Consider the following 16396-nt stretch of genomic DNA (forward strand, 5'->3'; position numbering starts at 1 on the left):
CCTCTACGTCGGGCAACGTAGGGGACTCCGGGCACCACTCTGCCTCTCCCGGGAGCTGACCCAGACGGCGACCCCGCCTGCCGGCCCGGCGCCGGGCGCTAAGACCCAGCGGGCGCGCCGGCCCGGCCCCGGCTCCCGCCCCCCGGCTCCCCCCTACCCCTCAACCCCCCCAGCCGCTCGCGGGGCCCTGACGTCTGCTCCGCCCGGGGTACAGCCGGCCGGCGCGGCCATGGGGCGGGCGGCGTGCGGGCTACTGTGGCTGCTGCTGGGCAGCGCCGCGGCGCAGTACGAGAAGTACAGCTTCCGAGGCTTCCCGCCCGAGGACCTGATGCCCCTGGCCGCGGCCTACGGGCACGCGCTCGAGCAGTACGAGGGCGAGAGCTGGCGGGAGAGCGCGCGCTACCTCGAGGCGGCGCTGCGGCTGCACCGGCTGCTGCGGGACAGCGAGGCCTTCTGCCACGCCAACTGCAGCGGCCCCGCGCCGCCCGTCGGCTCACCCTCGGGGCCCGCGCTCGGCCCCGACGGCGGCCCCGGCGACGAGTGGGCCCGCGAGCTGCAGCTCTTCGGCCACGTCCTGGAACGCGCCGCCTGCCTGCGGCGTTGCAAGAGGACGCTGCCCGCCTTCCAGGTGCCCTACCCGCCGCGCCAGCTGCTGCGCGACTTCCAGAGCCGCCTGCCCTACCAGTACCTGCACTACGCGCTGTTCAAGGTGGGCCTCGCCCCCCCTTCCCGTCCTGCCCCACCGCCCCTCGGCCCCTCCGCGCCCCCAGTCCCGGAATCCTCCCCCCAGCCGCCGCCTCGCCTGCTCCCCTCCACCACGCCTACCCCCCACCCCCGCCCGCAGCTGGGGTGCCTCCTCCACCCCGGAGCCCCTGCCCTCTGGGGTCGTGTCGTTCGGAGCTGGGGTCGGTTTCTGGCAGGTCGGAAGCAGAGTCGGCCGCACGACCCGGGACAGTCAAGCCCACTCATGCGCTCTGGACTGCGGGCTCAGGCCCTCCCGACCCACTCTGACCCCGCCCCGCAGGCTAACCGGCTGGAGAAGGCGGCCGCCGCGGCCTACACGTTCCTGCAGAAGAACCCGAAGCACGAGCTCACCGCCAAGTATCTCAGCTACTACCGGGGGCTGCTAGACGCCGCCGAGGAGCCCCTCACAGACTTGGAGGCGCAGCCCTACGAGGTGGGGTGGAGGGCTTGAGCTGGCCCCTAACGCTTGTTAGAGGAAGGGAGATATTGGGGGGGGGGTCTCTCTGACCCTGGCCTGCCCTCCTCCAGGCCGTGTTCCTCAGGGCTGTGAAGATCTACAACAGCGGGGACTTCCGAAGCAGCGCGGAGGACATGGAGCGCGCCCTGGCAGAGTACCTGGCCGTCTTTGCCCGGTGTCTGGCCGGCTGCGAGGGGGCCCACGAGCAGGTGGACTTCAAGGACTTCTACCCAGCCATAGCAGGTACTCCCCAGCCCCTGCAGACCCCTGTGGATGTCCAGCTCACCCACAGGGCCCTGCTTCCCAGAACTAAAGCCCCTTGACACAAGTATTCACTCCATACCCTTTAATGAAGCACCTGGGAAGTTCTTGGTAGGCAGATAGGAGGAGTAAGGGGTTAACCTTCCCCTGGAGACTTCAGTTGGCTGAGAGGGACAGGCTACAGTCCTGACTGTCCTAAGTGTGGGGCATGGGTGCGGAGAGGTGATGACATCCCCAAAGGATCTAGGGACATGGGGATCACAGGACTTCCAGGCAGAGGTCAAAGGTGTGAAGGTGGTGGGTGCAGAAGGCATTTTGTGGCACCAGAAATCACTCCTAGTCTCGGGTTCCCTAACTGCGAGGTCCCTCAGCAGGGGCAGAAAGGACTGTCCTGAGCTGCTCTCTCTAGGCTTCAGTGCCACCTCCAAACCTCATCTGCCTCAGAATGCCCTGGCTTGGGGAGCCTCGGTGGCTCAGTGGGTTAAAGCCTCTGCCTTCGGCTCAGGTCATGATCCCAGGGTGCTGGGATTGAGCCCCTCATTGGGCTCTCTGCTCCCAGGGGAATCTGCTTCCTCCTTTCTCTGCCTGTCTCTCTGCCTACTTATGATCTCTCTCTCTCTGTCAAATAAATAAATAAAATCTTAAAAAAAAAACAAAAAAAAAAAAGAATGCCCTGGCTCCCTCTGGTTTGTGGGTGAGGGTTGGGGGGGGTTGGTAAGACGCCCTTAGCACTGCCCTTCGTATGCTGAATGAAGTCTACTCAGGCAAAGTCTATGATTGCAGGGGCTGGCCCAGCACTGGTTCCTCACCTCAGTCTCCCACTCCCTAGATCTCTTTGCAGAGTCCCTGCAGTGCAAGGTGGACTGTGAGGCCAACTTGACCCCCAATGTGGGCGGCTTTTTCGTGGAGAAGTTCGTGGCCACCATGTATCACTACCTGCAGTTTGCCTACTACAAGTGTGAGCCTCCTGGTGGGCTTGAGATGGGGGACAGGGGGAAGAGAGAGCACTGCACTGGGAGTGTCAGTCATGGGGAGCAGTCCCTCTGATGTGAGGACCCTGGGTGATGGGAGGGGAGGCTGGGGGTGGCGGGCAGGCAAGAGGGTGGGGAGGAACAGAGCAGCCCTCGGACAATTCAGGGACCTCTTGGGTAAATGACCAGGAGGCCAACAATTACACAGCACTTGACAATTTACAAAGCCCTGCCATGTCTGTTTATCTCACTTGATGCTTTGACCAACCCCCACCACCACCTCCCGGCAGCTGACATGACTGGACCCATTTTTCGGATAAGAAACTGAGGCTCATACAGTGCAAGGGGCCATTAGTCACATGGCTGATAATAAGTAGCATGGGGACTTACGGCTATCCTTGTCTGGGGGACATTCTGGGCATCAGCTGGGGCTGGGACAGTTGGTGTCCGGTGTTCCTACAATGTTAAGATGCCAGGATTTGGATGGAGGCTGGAGTCAGGCTGGAGGAGATGAGGACCAAGGGGCCAGGAGACCCTTCATGGGTTTGGTCGGCAGATAGGTTGAGGGCCAGGCTGCCGGGCTCTCATTCCCCAGTGCCATTATTCTCCAGCTGTGTGAGTTTGGGATATCTAGCTAACCTCTCTGTGCCTTGGGTTTCCTGTCTCTAAAATGGGGATGATACTAGCGGTGAGGCTTCAGTGAGGACTGAGCTGGGAGATGGGGATGGGCTAGGAAGACATTGTCCCTGAAGGTGGAGAGGCGCAGGGCAACTCCTCCCTCCTGTCCTGCCCACAGTGAACGACGTGCGCCAGGCCGCCCGCAGCGCCGCCAGCTACATGCTCTTCGACCCTGAGGACAGCGTCATGCAGCAGAATCTGGTGTATTACCGCTTCCACCGAGCTCGCTGGGGCCTGCAGGAGGAGGACTTCCAGCCCCGGGAGGTGGGCACGCCTTTGGAGGCACTCTCAGTTCAATTAAAAAACTCCTGGCTTCTTTGGAAGGCAGGATGGGAAAGAAAAAAAAAAGACTACAGATTGTGGTTGGAGTCCTGGGCCAGCCCCACCCGCTGAATGGGCCTAGGAACCTTCCTGGTCTTTTCTGAGTATGTGGCCTCACCTGCATGTTGGGAGAGGTCCCACCTACCGTGACAGCACAGACCCCCGGCTGTGGGAGGCCCCAAAATACCTGTTCATCTTGCTCCTTACCCCTCGCCTGCTCTCTGCCCCACCTTGGTCCCTCTCTCTGCTGGCCTTTGCCAGCAGACCCCCAGGGACCCCCTAGCTTGGACCAACGAAGGAACCCTTGGGAATTTAGGGCAAGACTGACAGTCATGGGGCATATGATGCCACCCTTGATTTCCTTAGGCATGGCAGACGTTGCTAATGGATTAGGGAACTCTTTCTAATAGAACCCTCAGAATTCTCCTTTAACCTGACATTCCAAGCACCTGTGGCTTTCTCCATCAGCACGAGAGCTGATACCTGTCCCCTGCTCCTTGAGCCGAAAAAGGGTGGGAACCCCCAGATCCTCAAAACTAGGCTCCTCCCCCATGTGGCGTCAGGGTCTGGCTTACCCCATCTTCCTCCCCTCTTCTCAGGAGGCTGTGCTCTACCACAACCAGACCGCTGAGCTTCGGGAGCTGCTAGAGTTTGCACATACGTACCTGCAGTCAGATGATGAGGTAAGCAGCCCCCTGCTCTCTAGGCTGGGCCATGATGGAGACCCTTGAGCTTTTTCCGAGGGGCTGCTGTGCCAAAGCCCAGCCCCACCTCCTGGAAGTCAGCTGCTGTGAGGCAGGGGAGAGATTCACCTGTCCCTCCTCTCCCCAGTCAGTGTTCTCATGCTCCCCTTCTTTATGTGTCTTGCCCACCAACTCCCCTGCCCAGCTCAAGTGGCAGCTCCTCCAGGAAGCCCTCCCTGTGTGCCCTGGCTCTGTCTTCTGGGCTTTCAGTGCCAGCTCTGACCCTCTGTGCCTCCCCGGGCCTGGAGTGATTTGCAGCACTGGTCCATCTCATTCGCAGCCCCCTTCTCCAGCCAATCTCCCAGAAGATTGGGCTCGGGGATGGGGGACCACGTTATTCCCAGCTTTCCCACAGCACCTGCCATAGAGCTGGCATTGAGAAACAGTTTGAATGAACCGGTGAATGAACCAACGCAGGATGCCAGGAAGGAGGGACTACAGGGTGGTACCTTGATTCTGAACGAGGGTTCGAGAGTCTGAATTTTGGTGCGGTGTTGTGCTTGGGGCCGATATATTCGTTACCCGCTTTGCTCACTCACCCATCTGCCTACTCATCATATACCAGGGCAGGGGGTCCCAGTTTGCACCCTGGCCTTGGCAACAGCTAGACAAGGCCCTGCCATTCACCGGGTGGGCAGCCTCCAGGCAAGTCTCAAATAGCTCTTGAACTTCCATTCCTGCATCTTGCAGGGGGGAGATGATACCCACGTCACACCGTTCTGGTGACAATGAAACGAGGTCAAGTGTGGAAAGCACTTAGTACAGGTGCTCAGTCAATGGTGCCATTTTGATGACTCTTTATTCGTGGCCTGCTCTTTGCCGGACACTGTGGGGCTGTGGCAAGGGGATGAAAGGCACAGCACTTTCCCTGAGCGTCTCGCAGTCTAGCTGGGGAGGCACCAGCAGTGCTCAGGAGAGGTTGGCGTTGGCCACCAGGGGAGAGCTCCAGATCCAATGGGCTTATGGGCCAGGGATGCATCCCGGAGCTGACACGTGGCATCAGCGAGGTCAGCAGGAGCTATCCAGACATTATCCAGCCATGGGTGGTGGGGGGCAGTAATCGTGTTCCTGGCCAGGAAATCACATGAGCACACGGTACCCGTGGACTAGCAGATTCACTGTGGAATTCCTGGTTCAGCGGAGGGCCATGGAAAGGGACCACTTAGCTGACATCGAATCTCTGCTGGGGGAGCATCGGCTCCGGCAGCAGCCGTCTGGGAGTGGGACCTTGTGGGAGAAACCCTCAGATAGGTCCCTGGTGGAATCTTGAGACTGGGGAAAATGGGGACTTTGGAGACCGAGATGGGGTGGTGGCGGGTGTGGGGAGGAGTGGGGCTCATCCAGGAGAGGAACCTGTCTGGGTTTGCACCTGTCGTGACCTTTTTTTCTCTCCCCACCCTCGGGCTGCTCTAGATGGAGCTGGAAGAGACAGTGCCACCCGTGGAGCCCAAGGACCTGCCTTCAGATGCCGAGTTCGAGGGGGAGGGGGACTACGAGGAGAGCATCTATGCTGACTGGTGGCAGGAACCTGATGCCAAGGGGGACGAGGCAGAGGCCGGTCAGTGACTCAAGTCCCGGGGGAGGGTGGGGCTGTAACCTGGGCTGGAGGTTGGCCCCAGAAGGATCCGCGTACTGTGCGGCAGAGGCAGTTGGGGTGCTGGGACCCCTCCTCTGGGGACTTCTAGCCTGTTAGCCAACCCTGTCCCACCTTGTATGTGAGGGGGGTGGCATCCTCTCTGGAGTGGGGACCCAGCTGAGACCTGCCCCAGGGAGCCCCCCTCCTGCCTGTCTCCAGCCCTGCAGGACAGCACCCAGATGTTTGTTGGGAGCAAGTGGGGGGCTAACCTGGTATTCCCTCCTTTCCTTTCCAGAGCTGGAGCCTGAACTAGCATGAGAAGAGGACCAGCCTTGCACCCCTCGAGAGCTGGGGACACTTGGGCCCAATGGTACCGCCCACACCAGCCTGGGCAGCAGCAAGAACTATTTATTAAAAATGTAAAATGGACATAGCTGACCAGGCCTCATCCCACCCCAGCTGTGAGCGCTGCTCCCCAGGTCCGTCCTGTGCCTTCTCAGGGTCTCTGGGCCACAGGACGGTGGTGCTCCAGCTGCTGACGGCCTCTCCTCCTCGCCGATGCTCTCCTCACTTGGACAGTCTCCTGGAGGAGAAGATTCCTGCTCCTCCAAATTGGATCTCAGCCTGGATTTCAGAGACCGCAGGGGGGCAGCTGGTGTCACAAAGAGCACTGGGCCAGGAGTCCAGTCGTTCCTGGCCCGCTGGCAGCACGTGCTCAATAAATGTTTCTTGTTGAATGAACCGCAGTACCTGGAGTCCGGTCTCCCCTGGGCTGAGGGTGCGCGTCCTTCCCTCCCTCCCTCTGCATCCATCTCCCCTCCTGTGTAAATATGGGGTGGGCAAGGGGGAAAGAGTTTGGCCTCAAACCCTGCGCAGGGTTGGGTTTTGGTTTTGGTTTTTTTTTTGGTTTTTTGTTTTTTGTTTTGAGAGCAGAGTGCAATTGCAGATCCGCCCACCAGGGGGCGTGAGCACGCAGTTCCTTCCTCAGTCCCTGGAAGGCGTGATTTCAGATTTCTAAGATGGGATGTCCTATATTTTCCTGGTTCAGCACTGCTTCCCTCGGGGAGTGTGATGAGCATGGGGAGGGGGCTGAGGACATTTCCATGTTCTTACTTTCTAGGCATTTCCTGACCCAAGTGCTCGAGGGTATGAGCAAGCATGTCCAGTCTCCCATTCTTGAGCAGAGTCTGGGGCCCAATCTCGGGCGCCAGAGGGGCCCTAGGGATACATTTTGATGACCTGAGATCTCGTGGTGGCGGTGGAACTGCCAGATCCTCTTGCCCAATCCCCATCAGCTCTAGGGGGTCAAGAGTCTGGAGGTGCGGAGACGAGGGTGTCTCCAGGTGGCTGTGCTGCACCCATGTCCTCTCCCACTGTCCAGCGTGGGGGAGGGTGCAAAAGGGGCCTCTCTGGAAAGGGACCCTGGGCTGGGGCCCGGCAGATAACAGTTCTGCGCGACTCCCCATGGTTCAGGCCTCCCAGGGAGCAGGGTGGTGTAGGAAGCTTCTCTTCCTACCGGAGGGTGGAGCTGACGATGCTGGGAAGCCCACACCCCTGTTCTCCCCACAGGTGTGCCAGGTGACCTGGCCTGGGCCCTCCCCAGCTCTGTGACCAGGAGGACTCTCTGCCTCACCCCAGACCCCGCCCCTGGGTCTCTGGTGGGGACCAGGACAAGAAGGCCAGAGTCAGTCTGGAGCAGGGCTGGGTCAAGGCTGAAGGCACCGGTGACCTCACTCCCTCTCTCCCGTAGGTGGGGTCTGCAGGGGGAGCCTCTGGTCAGAGCTCCCGTGTGCGGGGGCCTGGGCAGGGCTGCGCTTCCGCACCCCCTTGGAGCTGCGGTGTCGTCAGCCTCCACGGATGCCCCGCCCCCTGTTTCTGGGAGGGGCTGGCACTTCAGAGGGTGGGGCGCTGGGACGTGCTGGAGCGTGCCTGCTGTGAGTAGGAGCTTTGGAATCTGGACAGCTGGGTGTGAGTCTGAGAGGGTGTGAGTGCAGGAGCAAGAAAGTCTGTGTGCTCGCGTGTTGCGTGGATGTGTGGGTCTGGGTGTGAGCCTGGGCCTCCGTGCACGCGTCTGAGGATGTCTGTGGCAGTTTCACAGGGACCGAGCGTGATTCTGCACGCGGGGCCAGGAGAGTGGGTGCCTTCATGAATGTATTTCTGAAGGGGTTCACTCACTCAGTAAGTATTAATCGAGCGCCTACTATGTGCTGAGCACGGTGTAGGTGCTGGGCATACAACAGTGGGCAAAGCAGGCCAAGCACCCTGCCTTCACGGAGCTCGCCTTCCAGCAGAGACCTGCGATAAACAATGGATGTTTTTGTTTTTGTTTTTAAACATTTTATTTATTTAGGGGCGCCTGGGTGGCTCAGTGGGTTAAAGCCTCTGCCTTTGGCTCAGGTCATGATCTCAGGGTCCTGGGATCAAGCCCCACATTAGGCTCTCTGCTCAGCAGGGAGCCTGCTTCCCACCCCCTTCTCTCTTGCCTGCCTCTCTGCCTACTTGTGATCTCTGTCAAATAAATAAATAAAATCTTTTAAAAAAAGATTTTATTTATTTATTAGAGCAGAGAGAGAGAGCACAGGAGCGGTGGGAAGGGGCAGAGGGAGAGGGAGACGCAGGGAGCGTCCCTGTTCTGCAGGGAGCCATATTCATGACTTGATACCCTGGACCTGAGCTGAAGGCAGACACTTAACTGATTGAGCACCCAGGTGCCCCAACAATAAATGCTATAATCAATAAATTATATGGTTAGTCTGATAAATCAGAAAAATAGAGCTGGAGAGGAGGAACTGGGAGAGCTGAGGGGATGCCATTTAAGAAGTGTGTTGTGTGTGTCAGAGTGTGCATCTGAGAGTGGCATGTCTGAGTGTGTGGTGGGGAGGCAGAGTGTGTGTGTATGGGGAGTGCTCTGTGGCCCAGGCCCTGCAGCCCCGTGTCCCTTACTCAGCTCTCCTCTTCTAGGCAACCGTCAGCCCCTCCCGCCTTTTCCTGATGCCAACGTCTCCCCAGTGCCGGGCCAGGTCCCCAAACCGGTGAGACCGAGTCCCAGCGTGGGCCCTCTAGCCCATTCTCCCAACCCCACCCATTGCAGACACCCTCGCCTCCTCCACATCTGTCTCACCTGGTCCCTCCTTACCCCGCCCCCCAACACCCCACCCAGCACCTCATCAGTCATAGCATCTGTAGTATAATGGGTAGAAGGTGAGGGAAGGCCTAAAAGGGACTGGGCATGGTGACCTCACACAATAGGGCCAGGCTGAGAGGCCACAGAGGTGGCTGGACCCAGAAAGACCCCGTCCTAAAGTAAATGTCACTTCTACAGTGTCCTGAGTACCCACCATGTGCTGGGCACTTGGTCTTTTTTTTTTTTTTTAATTTTTTAAAATATTTTGTTTATTTATTTGTCAGAGAGAGAGCGAGCGCAAGCGAGCACAGGCAGACAGAGTGGCAGGCAGAGTCAGAGGGAGAAGCAGGCTCCCTGTGGAGCAAGGAGCCCGATGTGGGACTCGATCCCATGATGCTGGGATCATGACCTGAGCTGAAGGCAGCTGCTCAACCAACTGAGCCACCCAGGTGTCCCTGGGTACTTGGTCTTAAAGGTACTTGTGACATAGGCCTCAGTTCCCTTCTGCTACAGGTGAGGCGGAGGAATGGGAAGCAACGTGTCCCAGGTTCCCCAGATTGAGTGATAGCTGAGCTGGGTTTGAGGCTCTTCTCCCCAGGATCGATGCCGCTCAGAGAAAAGAGAGGGAGGTGTTGGCTTTGGAGCCGGCTGTGTGGAAAAATAGAGCAGGGGAGGAGCTTACTGAGCTTACTGAGTGAGACAAGGAGTTCTTGAAGGGAGGGAGTAAGGGGGTAGGCAGGGGCAAGGAAGAGCAGGCAGTCAAGTTCTGCCTCAGCCCCAAAACCAGATTCTGCCCTCCCCCACCTCCCGCCACCTCCAGCCCATGTTAGGGAGCCTGGGGACAGACTTGCCGGGGTCACTTAGACCAGCACCTTCTTGAATCCTGAGAAGTGAGGGCCAGTGGAGGGGGAAAGTCCTACAGCCTCTTCCAAAATTCCAGAAAATTCTAAGGGAAGAAATCTCCCCTTAGGTTTGAGCAATAGTTCTTAAAGTCCCACCCTGGTTTTCCCCTTTCTCCAGGAGAGTAGGGTCTCCCCTGGGGACAGAGAAGGACCCCTTTCCCTGTGTTGGCACCAGCGACAGCAGCATAATCTGACTGCAGGTCCCCACTCTGGGGTCTTTATCCAGTTCTCCCACTCCTCTCCAAGGACAGCCCTGGCAGATGGCTCTACCTTCATGGATGGGGAAACTGAGGCTCAGAGAGGCTAGTCCCATGATGACTCAGGGATTAGGTGGGACTATGTCGGGGCCTAGGGCTGCCCACCAGAGCCAGCCCCAGGCCAACCTGTGGACGCATCACCTGTAATCACCACCAGCCTGGGTCCCACTAGGCGCCAAGGCACCTGGATAGCATCTCTTCTGTCCCCCAGTCAGCCCTTGGGGTGGGAGTGTGCCTCTCACACCCATGACTCAGGTGGGGAAAATGAGGTAAGGGGGAGAACATGCCTGCTTTCTTACCATCCCCCCCAACACACATATATTTAATCCTCTGAATCTGGGGAAGAACTCACTAAGGGAAGTTACTCCCAATGAAGAGTCAAGGAGAACTTGACATTTTCCATTTGGGATCACCTTTTTCATCCTTCCTTTTAGGAGAAGAGTGGGATTTTATGTTCTTGGAGCACAGTGAAGAGCTGCCACGGGAGATGCCTTCCTTTTCCCTTGACCCCTTGGCTAAATCCTGGTGGTCTTCCTGGAGGAAGCAAGGAAGGAGAGAAGTCCCTCCAGTCTGAGTGGCGAGTCTGGCCTCTCTCCCTGGCCCTGGTGGGTGTGGGGAGCAGGGGCCTTTTAGAGACCTCACAGGCATGAAGGATATACCATTAAAAGCTTTTGGGGGGCGCCTGGCTGGCTCAGCCTGTGAAGCAGGTGACTCTTGATCTTGGGGTTGTAAATTCCAGCTTCACATTGCCTGTAGAGATTACTTAAAAGTAAAATCTTAAAACAAACAACAAAAAAGCTTTCGGTATCTCCAAATGAGGTTATGCTCACAGTTCCAGAGACACAGGGTTAGGAATGAAGTCAGAAAATGCTTGTCGCGTGACTTTAACCTTTAGCACAATTATTTTGACGAACCTGGTTATTGGTGGTGGTTATGGGGTTTTGCCTTTTTTTTGTTGTTGTTAATACATTGGTATCCTCAAAAATGGAAATGTCCCAGGCCTTGGAGCGCCCCCCTCCCTACACACGCGCACACGCACACATGCAAACTTCCAGAGGACCTGGCCTCTGTCCAGCACCCTCAGCGCCCGCCCAATCCAGGCTTCGCCTGCCCCCACGCTGCCCGCCCCTCCCCCTCACCACTTCCAGGTTCCCCGCCGGCGCCATAAATTATCCATGAGCTGTAAGTTGGCTGCTCCTTCAACTGAAGGCTGAGGTGCCGATGAAATATTCAGGGATCTCAACTCTCAAATTCCCCGGTGGCCACAGATAGGACTGGGGAAGAAGGGATTCACGTAGCAGGGGGTGGGGTGGGGGCTCCAAGCCCTAGACGCAGATCCTGCCCTGCTGGTGTCTGGGGCGCAGAGACTGGAGTCCGGGGAGGTGGGGGAAAGGTCTCTGCGAAATCCACGGACTGTGGCTTTGGACGGTGCCCTCCTAAGCCGAGATTTTCCAGCCCCGGGGAGGGTGGGACAGTCCAGCAAGGCCCCCTGGCCCCCCAACCCCATTTCTCAAATCCCGATGTTTTTTTCCTTAAGTCACACCACAAGGTGACTTCCCACGAAATTGGTTCTCATCTCCCCGTAATATATACACGTCACCCCAACTTTGCTGAGGTAGAGAAGACGTAGATTGGTGGGACCCGTGGGCTGGGGGGCAGGAGACAAGGTTCAGGTCCCAGCTCTGCCAGGAATTTGCTCGTGTGACCTTGGAGACGTTCCTTTCCTGGTTCTAGCCTCAGTTTCCCTGTATATGCAAGGAAGGAGGCTCTGATTGTTTCTTCTTCCATTTCCCAAGGACTCTCCACAGGTGGGGGAGAAATTCTGTCATCGGTGTGTGTGTGTACGCGAGGGCGCACGCTTGCACACGCGTGTGCCAGGGGAGGGGCACCCTCTCCACGAGAATGGTGCCTATCAAGGGCAGGAATCTCTTCCAGCTTGCTGGCAGGCGGGTGGGGCCTCAGCTGCGTCAGCCTGTTCCAGGAGTCGCCCAGGCCAGGAGCAGTGAGAGGGGTGACTCAGGTGGCAAGGTTCCCCCTGCTGCGTCTCCCCCCCCCCACCCCGCCCAAACTCTAGGCAGGGGGAGGGGGTTGCGCAGAAAGCCTGGGAGGCACATCTCAAGAATACAATCTCAGTGCTTGGAGCCCATCTTGTTGGGTTCCTAAAATTATGGAATCACACCTTGTTGGCGGGGATTGGGGGTACCGAGTAGGGGGTAGTCACTCTCTGGAGAGGTCCTGACCCTCTTCCAGCCTCTCCATCCACCACCACCTCCAGCCCCTGGTATCTACCCCTGGCCTGTGCTATTTCTGGCCCTCCTATCTCTGTTTTCTGGTCTCCCTGTTTTCTTTCTGACATTCCATCCCCGCCCACAGGCCTTGCAGTGAAATGTCTTGGGAGCTACCTCTGTAATTAAAAGCCATCCCCCTCTCGGGCTGGCTGGGCACACACCCTCAGGACCCAGCTGTGGGCGGTCTCTGGCGCCCGGGGCTCCGCCCCTGGACAAAGGGCAGTACAAAAAGCGGATACAGGGCTCCCACTCCCCCTGCCCAGGGGCCTTGCACCATTTTCTGCGCTCCTGCTGCCGGCAGGGCCTGACCGACCTCCTGCCCGGAGAGCTTGGGAGCCAGAGTCTCCCCAGCCCCAAGGGATCCAGAGTCTCCCCAGCCCCAAGGGATCCCACTGAGCCATCCTTCCTCCTGGACACCAGCAGCAGGGGCCAGAGTGCAAATAGAGGCCCACATGCGGTGTTCTGAATGAGCCACAGATCAAGCCAATAAACTGCTAAGTAAGATCTACCTTGACAAGTATACCCCACAGCAACCAGAAAGGCCAGAATGGAACTCAGAGTTCTGATTCCTTCTCAGAACATAGCAGCCTGGGGATAACTGTTCCCCGACCCCCAGCCCCTGGTCCATCTCCCCTTGCCCTCGTGCCCCTGGCTCCCCACTCACCAGCACGCGTGTGTGGATCCCCCAGGGGGGATATCCGCAGCGTCCATCCCTCCCTCATACCTGCCCCTGTCGCCCTTTGGCCCAAGTGTGCACCTAACACACAAGCTGCTGCTTTCCATTCTCAGGAGAAAAAGCCAGAACAGGAGAACCACAGGCTCTAAAGCAGGGTCAGCTGTGGGCAGGGAATTCCAGTTTCCCATCCGGAGTGTGGTCTCAAAGGGGAGAGTAAGAACACAGTGTAGACTCCTCCCCTTATTCCTGTATGGAGGGATCCTCCCCCACACCCTGTGGGAGGACCAGGACGGAGGCCCCTTCCCCAGCCTTGTAGATGGCTTTGCGCCAGGGCCCAGAGGAGGCTGTTTGCAAAATGCCTCTGGCTCTTTGCATTGCCTTTGATTCCGTCTGCTGCCCCCAGGAATAACTTCCAGTTGTCTGTTTCTTTCCTGCTGTGGAAAGGCAACGTCATCAGCCCGAGGTTTAGTCACCCATCTGTTCACCCCATCTTCCTTTATAAGATTTAAAAAAATATATATTTATTTGAGAGAGAGAGAGAAAGAGAGAGCGAGGAAGCGTGAGCACAAGTGTGGGGAGGGGCAAGGGGAGAAGGACAAGGAGACTCCCTGGTCAGCGGGGAGCCTGCTGTGGGGCTGGATCCCAGGACCCCAAGATCACGACCTGCTGAAGTCAGATGCTTAATTGATTGAACCACCCAGGTGCCCCCCCCCCGCCATCTTCCTTTCTACAGGTGGCCATCCCTGCGGCCACCTTGGGTCAAAGAGGAAGGAAAGGGGTTTTGTGTGTGTGTGTGTGTGTGTGTGTGTGTGTGTGTGTGTATGTGTATGTCACGGACGTGCCTGGCATTTGTGTGTCTGAATCTGGGCCAATCAGTGTATATCCCGGAGGTATGAGTGCAGATGGTTGTGTGTGTATGTGTGTGTGGTTTTTGCACATCTAAATCCCTGACAGAGAGGGGCCTGAGATGGAAGACAACAGCATCTCTTCCGCCTCCTTATATGGCCCAGAGGCCTGCAGGGATGAGCTGAGGAGAGCAGCCTGGCCTGGCCGTTGTTCACCTTCCCACAAGGAAGCACCTCCCTGGTCCCCACCAGTTCCCCCACCCCAACATCCCAACATCGGACCCTCCTCATACTCCTCTTTGCTGATAATCTCCATCTCTAGCGCAGCTTGGGGATAAGCCCCTTGGTGCCCTTTCTTTACTCTGCCAACCCAGAAAGCTGCACGGTTGTATTAACCATTTGTGTTCTTCATGGCCCAAGAACTCTGCTTCCCCTCAGCTCTGGGCAAGAGAAATGAGCTCAAAATTCAGGAATACGAAGTGAAGCTAGACACAAGAAGGAACTTAGAATAAAAGGAGACAAGGGTATTCATATAAGGGAGGCTGGAGACGCACCTTTCTGGGAGATTTGTCAAACAGAGAATTCTCTGCCTTTATTTATTTAAAGGCTTGGAGGAAGGGGCCTAGGTAGGATGTTCCTGTGGCCTTAAATTCAAGCTACCGGGGAGACTGTGGTCACAGTGACTCTCATCCCTGTCCCTAGGCACCTCTTTGCCCCTTGAGACCAAATCCTCTACCCAGGTAGCTCATGGTAGTAAACATCATTTTCTGATTCTTTTCTGTATCCTACGGATGAATCCTCAGTGCCTGGCAGGCAGGCACACAGTAGGTGCATAATAAATGTGCTGAAATCCCTCGATCTGGGAAGAGTCATAGCTCTTATTCAAGTCTTTTCTGCTGCATTGGGTGGTGCCTCCACCCAGTCCCAGCCCAAGGCTTAGCTTTGGGGCCAGCATGTTGCAGCTTGTCCCAGGTTGACGTGCAAGGAACATTCTGGGGAGACACACACACAGGCTTTATTCTGAAGCCCTATTTGTGCCCCTTTATTCCACCAGGCTCTTCCACTCCTCTGTTATTAACAGCCTGTATGCAGAGAGAGGAAGAGAGGAAGAAAAGAGTGAAGTCAGGCTCGGGTCTGGGAAGCGTGTGTGTCGGTGTGCAAGGGTGTGGGTGGGGAGGTGGGTGGGGGATGGGGAGAGCAGCTCTATTCCTCCCAAGCTGAGGGCTGGCTACTGTTCTACCTGGCTGGGGGTTGAGGGGAGCAGTAGGGAGGAAGATACTAAAAAAACAAGAGAAGGGGGAGTCAAGGAAACTAAGTAAAGGGCAGTGGCCCTGGCATGTGGAATGATGTCTGGTGAAGGAGGTTGATGTCTCCCTGATCCCCTCCAGGAAGGCTTCCTGGATGGCACTAGCCTCAGAAGTGAGACTGTTTTGGCCACCATTCCTTTCTCTGGTGGGAAAGTGGTCAAGGATACTGCTGGGTTGCCTTCACGAAGCCCACCCTAGGCGCTAGCTTTGGGACTACAGAACTTGTTTGAGGGAGGACCTTTTCCTGACAACTACTCCCCCAATTCCCACATACTCCGAGTGGCTAAGATGACCTGTTTACACTTAGCTCTCTGGGAACCCTTCGGGGGTTTGGATCATTGTGATTTTCTGTGTTACCAGGGTCTCATCTGGTGCTGAGCATACAGTTGGTGCTCAATACTTAAGTGCTGATGAATGAATATCCGTGGTAAGTTCAGCAAACCAGATATCCACGAAAGTGGGCATCCATTTCATTACCAACAGAACAGAAAGACCCTTGTCTTCTTGACTTGCTTGCCTATCGGGAAGTTCTTTCTGATAACTAACCCACGATCTTCCACCACCCACAGGGTTGTTGCCCCGTTTCTTTTATGCTTGTGTTGATTTCCTTTAGATCTGATGCCTGATTTTTCCCCAAACCCACCACTATTTTCTCTATCTTTGTCCCAAATCATCGCTCTTCTGTCTCTGCCAAGAATTTTTTTTTTTCTTTTCTCCCCACCCCTCCCCACTGCTTTAACATTTATGTCTATGCTATTATTCCACCAGGAGAACATGCGTTTGGTGGGCCTTGAAATGAGAAGAAAGGGGTTCCAGTGTAGGATATGCTACTTTGTTGTTTTGTGACTTCTCTGAATTTCAGCTTCCCCATCGTCAAAATGATGCTCATTTTGTTCTTAAAATTTTTTTTCAGAATTGTGAGAATTAAATAAACCCCTCCCTATCTTTATATTCTAACTTTTAGCAGTTGTCCTAGTGACTTCAGAAACCTTAATTTTATTCCTGCACCCTCCATGAGACAGAAACAGCTAATATACCCATTTTACAGATGAAGAGAAACAGGATGAAAGATGAGGTAACTGGCTGAGATCATGTAGATACTAAGTGGCAGAACCCAAACCCAGGCCTTCTAATTCGAAATCTCATAAGCAGTCTGTCTTTGGGGGAAAAATCCCAGCCCAGAAAAAAAAGCCTATGAAGTGCTATACAAATATGTTATTATCCCTCTGTGGCAAGGGTGAATAAG

At 56.4% G+C, this 16396-nt stretch overlaps 1 protein-coding gene and 1 long non-coding RNA gene across 2 annotated transcripts; both read left to right on the plus strand.

The window, feature by feature from the left end:
* Window positions 1–174: 174 nt before the first annotated feature.
* On the plus strand, window positions 175–6492 carry P3H4 (prolyl 3-hydroxylase family member 4 (inactive)). The gene is made up of 8 exons (XM_059149517.1): window positions 175–709; window positions 1025–1177; window positions 1273–1444; window positions 2292–2420; window positions 3230–3375; window positions 4032–4115; window positions 5589–5733; window positions 6047–6492. The coding sequence occupies exons 1-8, from the start codon at window positions 230–232 to the stop codon at window positions 6067–6069; spliced, it is 1332 nt and encodes a 443-aa protein (XP_059005500.1). The 5' UTR covers window positions 175–229; the 3' UTR covers window positions 6070–6492.
* A 1237-nt stretch (window positions 6493–7729) lies between these two features.
* Window positions 7730–10959, plus strand: LOC131816474 (uncharacterized). The gene is made up of 3 exons (XR_009348076.1): window positions 7730–7929; window positions 8713–8783; window positions 10469–10959. It is a non-coding gene; the product is annotated as an uncharacterized LOC131816474 (long non-coding RNA).
* Window positions 10960–16396: the final 5437 nt, after the last annotated feature.

Source organism: Mustela lutreola, chromosome 15 (assembly GCF_030435805.1).
Source record: "Mustela lutreola isolate mMusLut2 chromosome 15, mMusLut2.pri, whole genome shotgun sequence".
In the NCBI taxonomy this organism is placed as follows: domain Eukaryota; kingdom Metazoa; phylum Chordata; class Mammalia; order Carnivora; family Mustelidae; genus Mustela; species Mustela lutreola.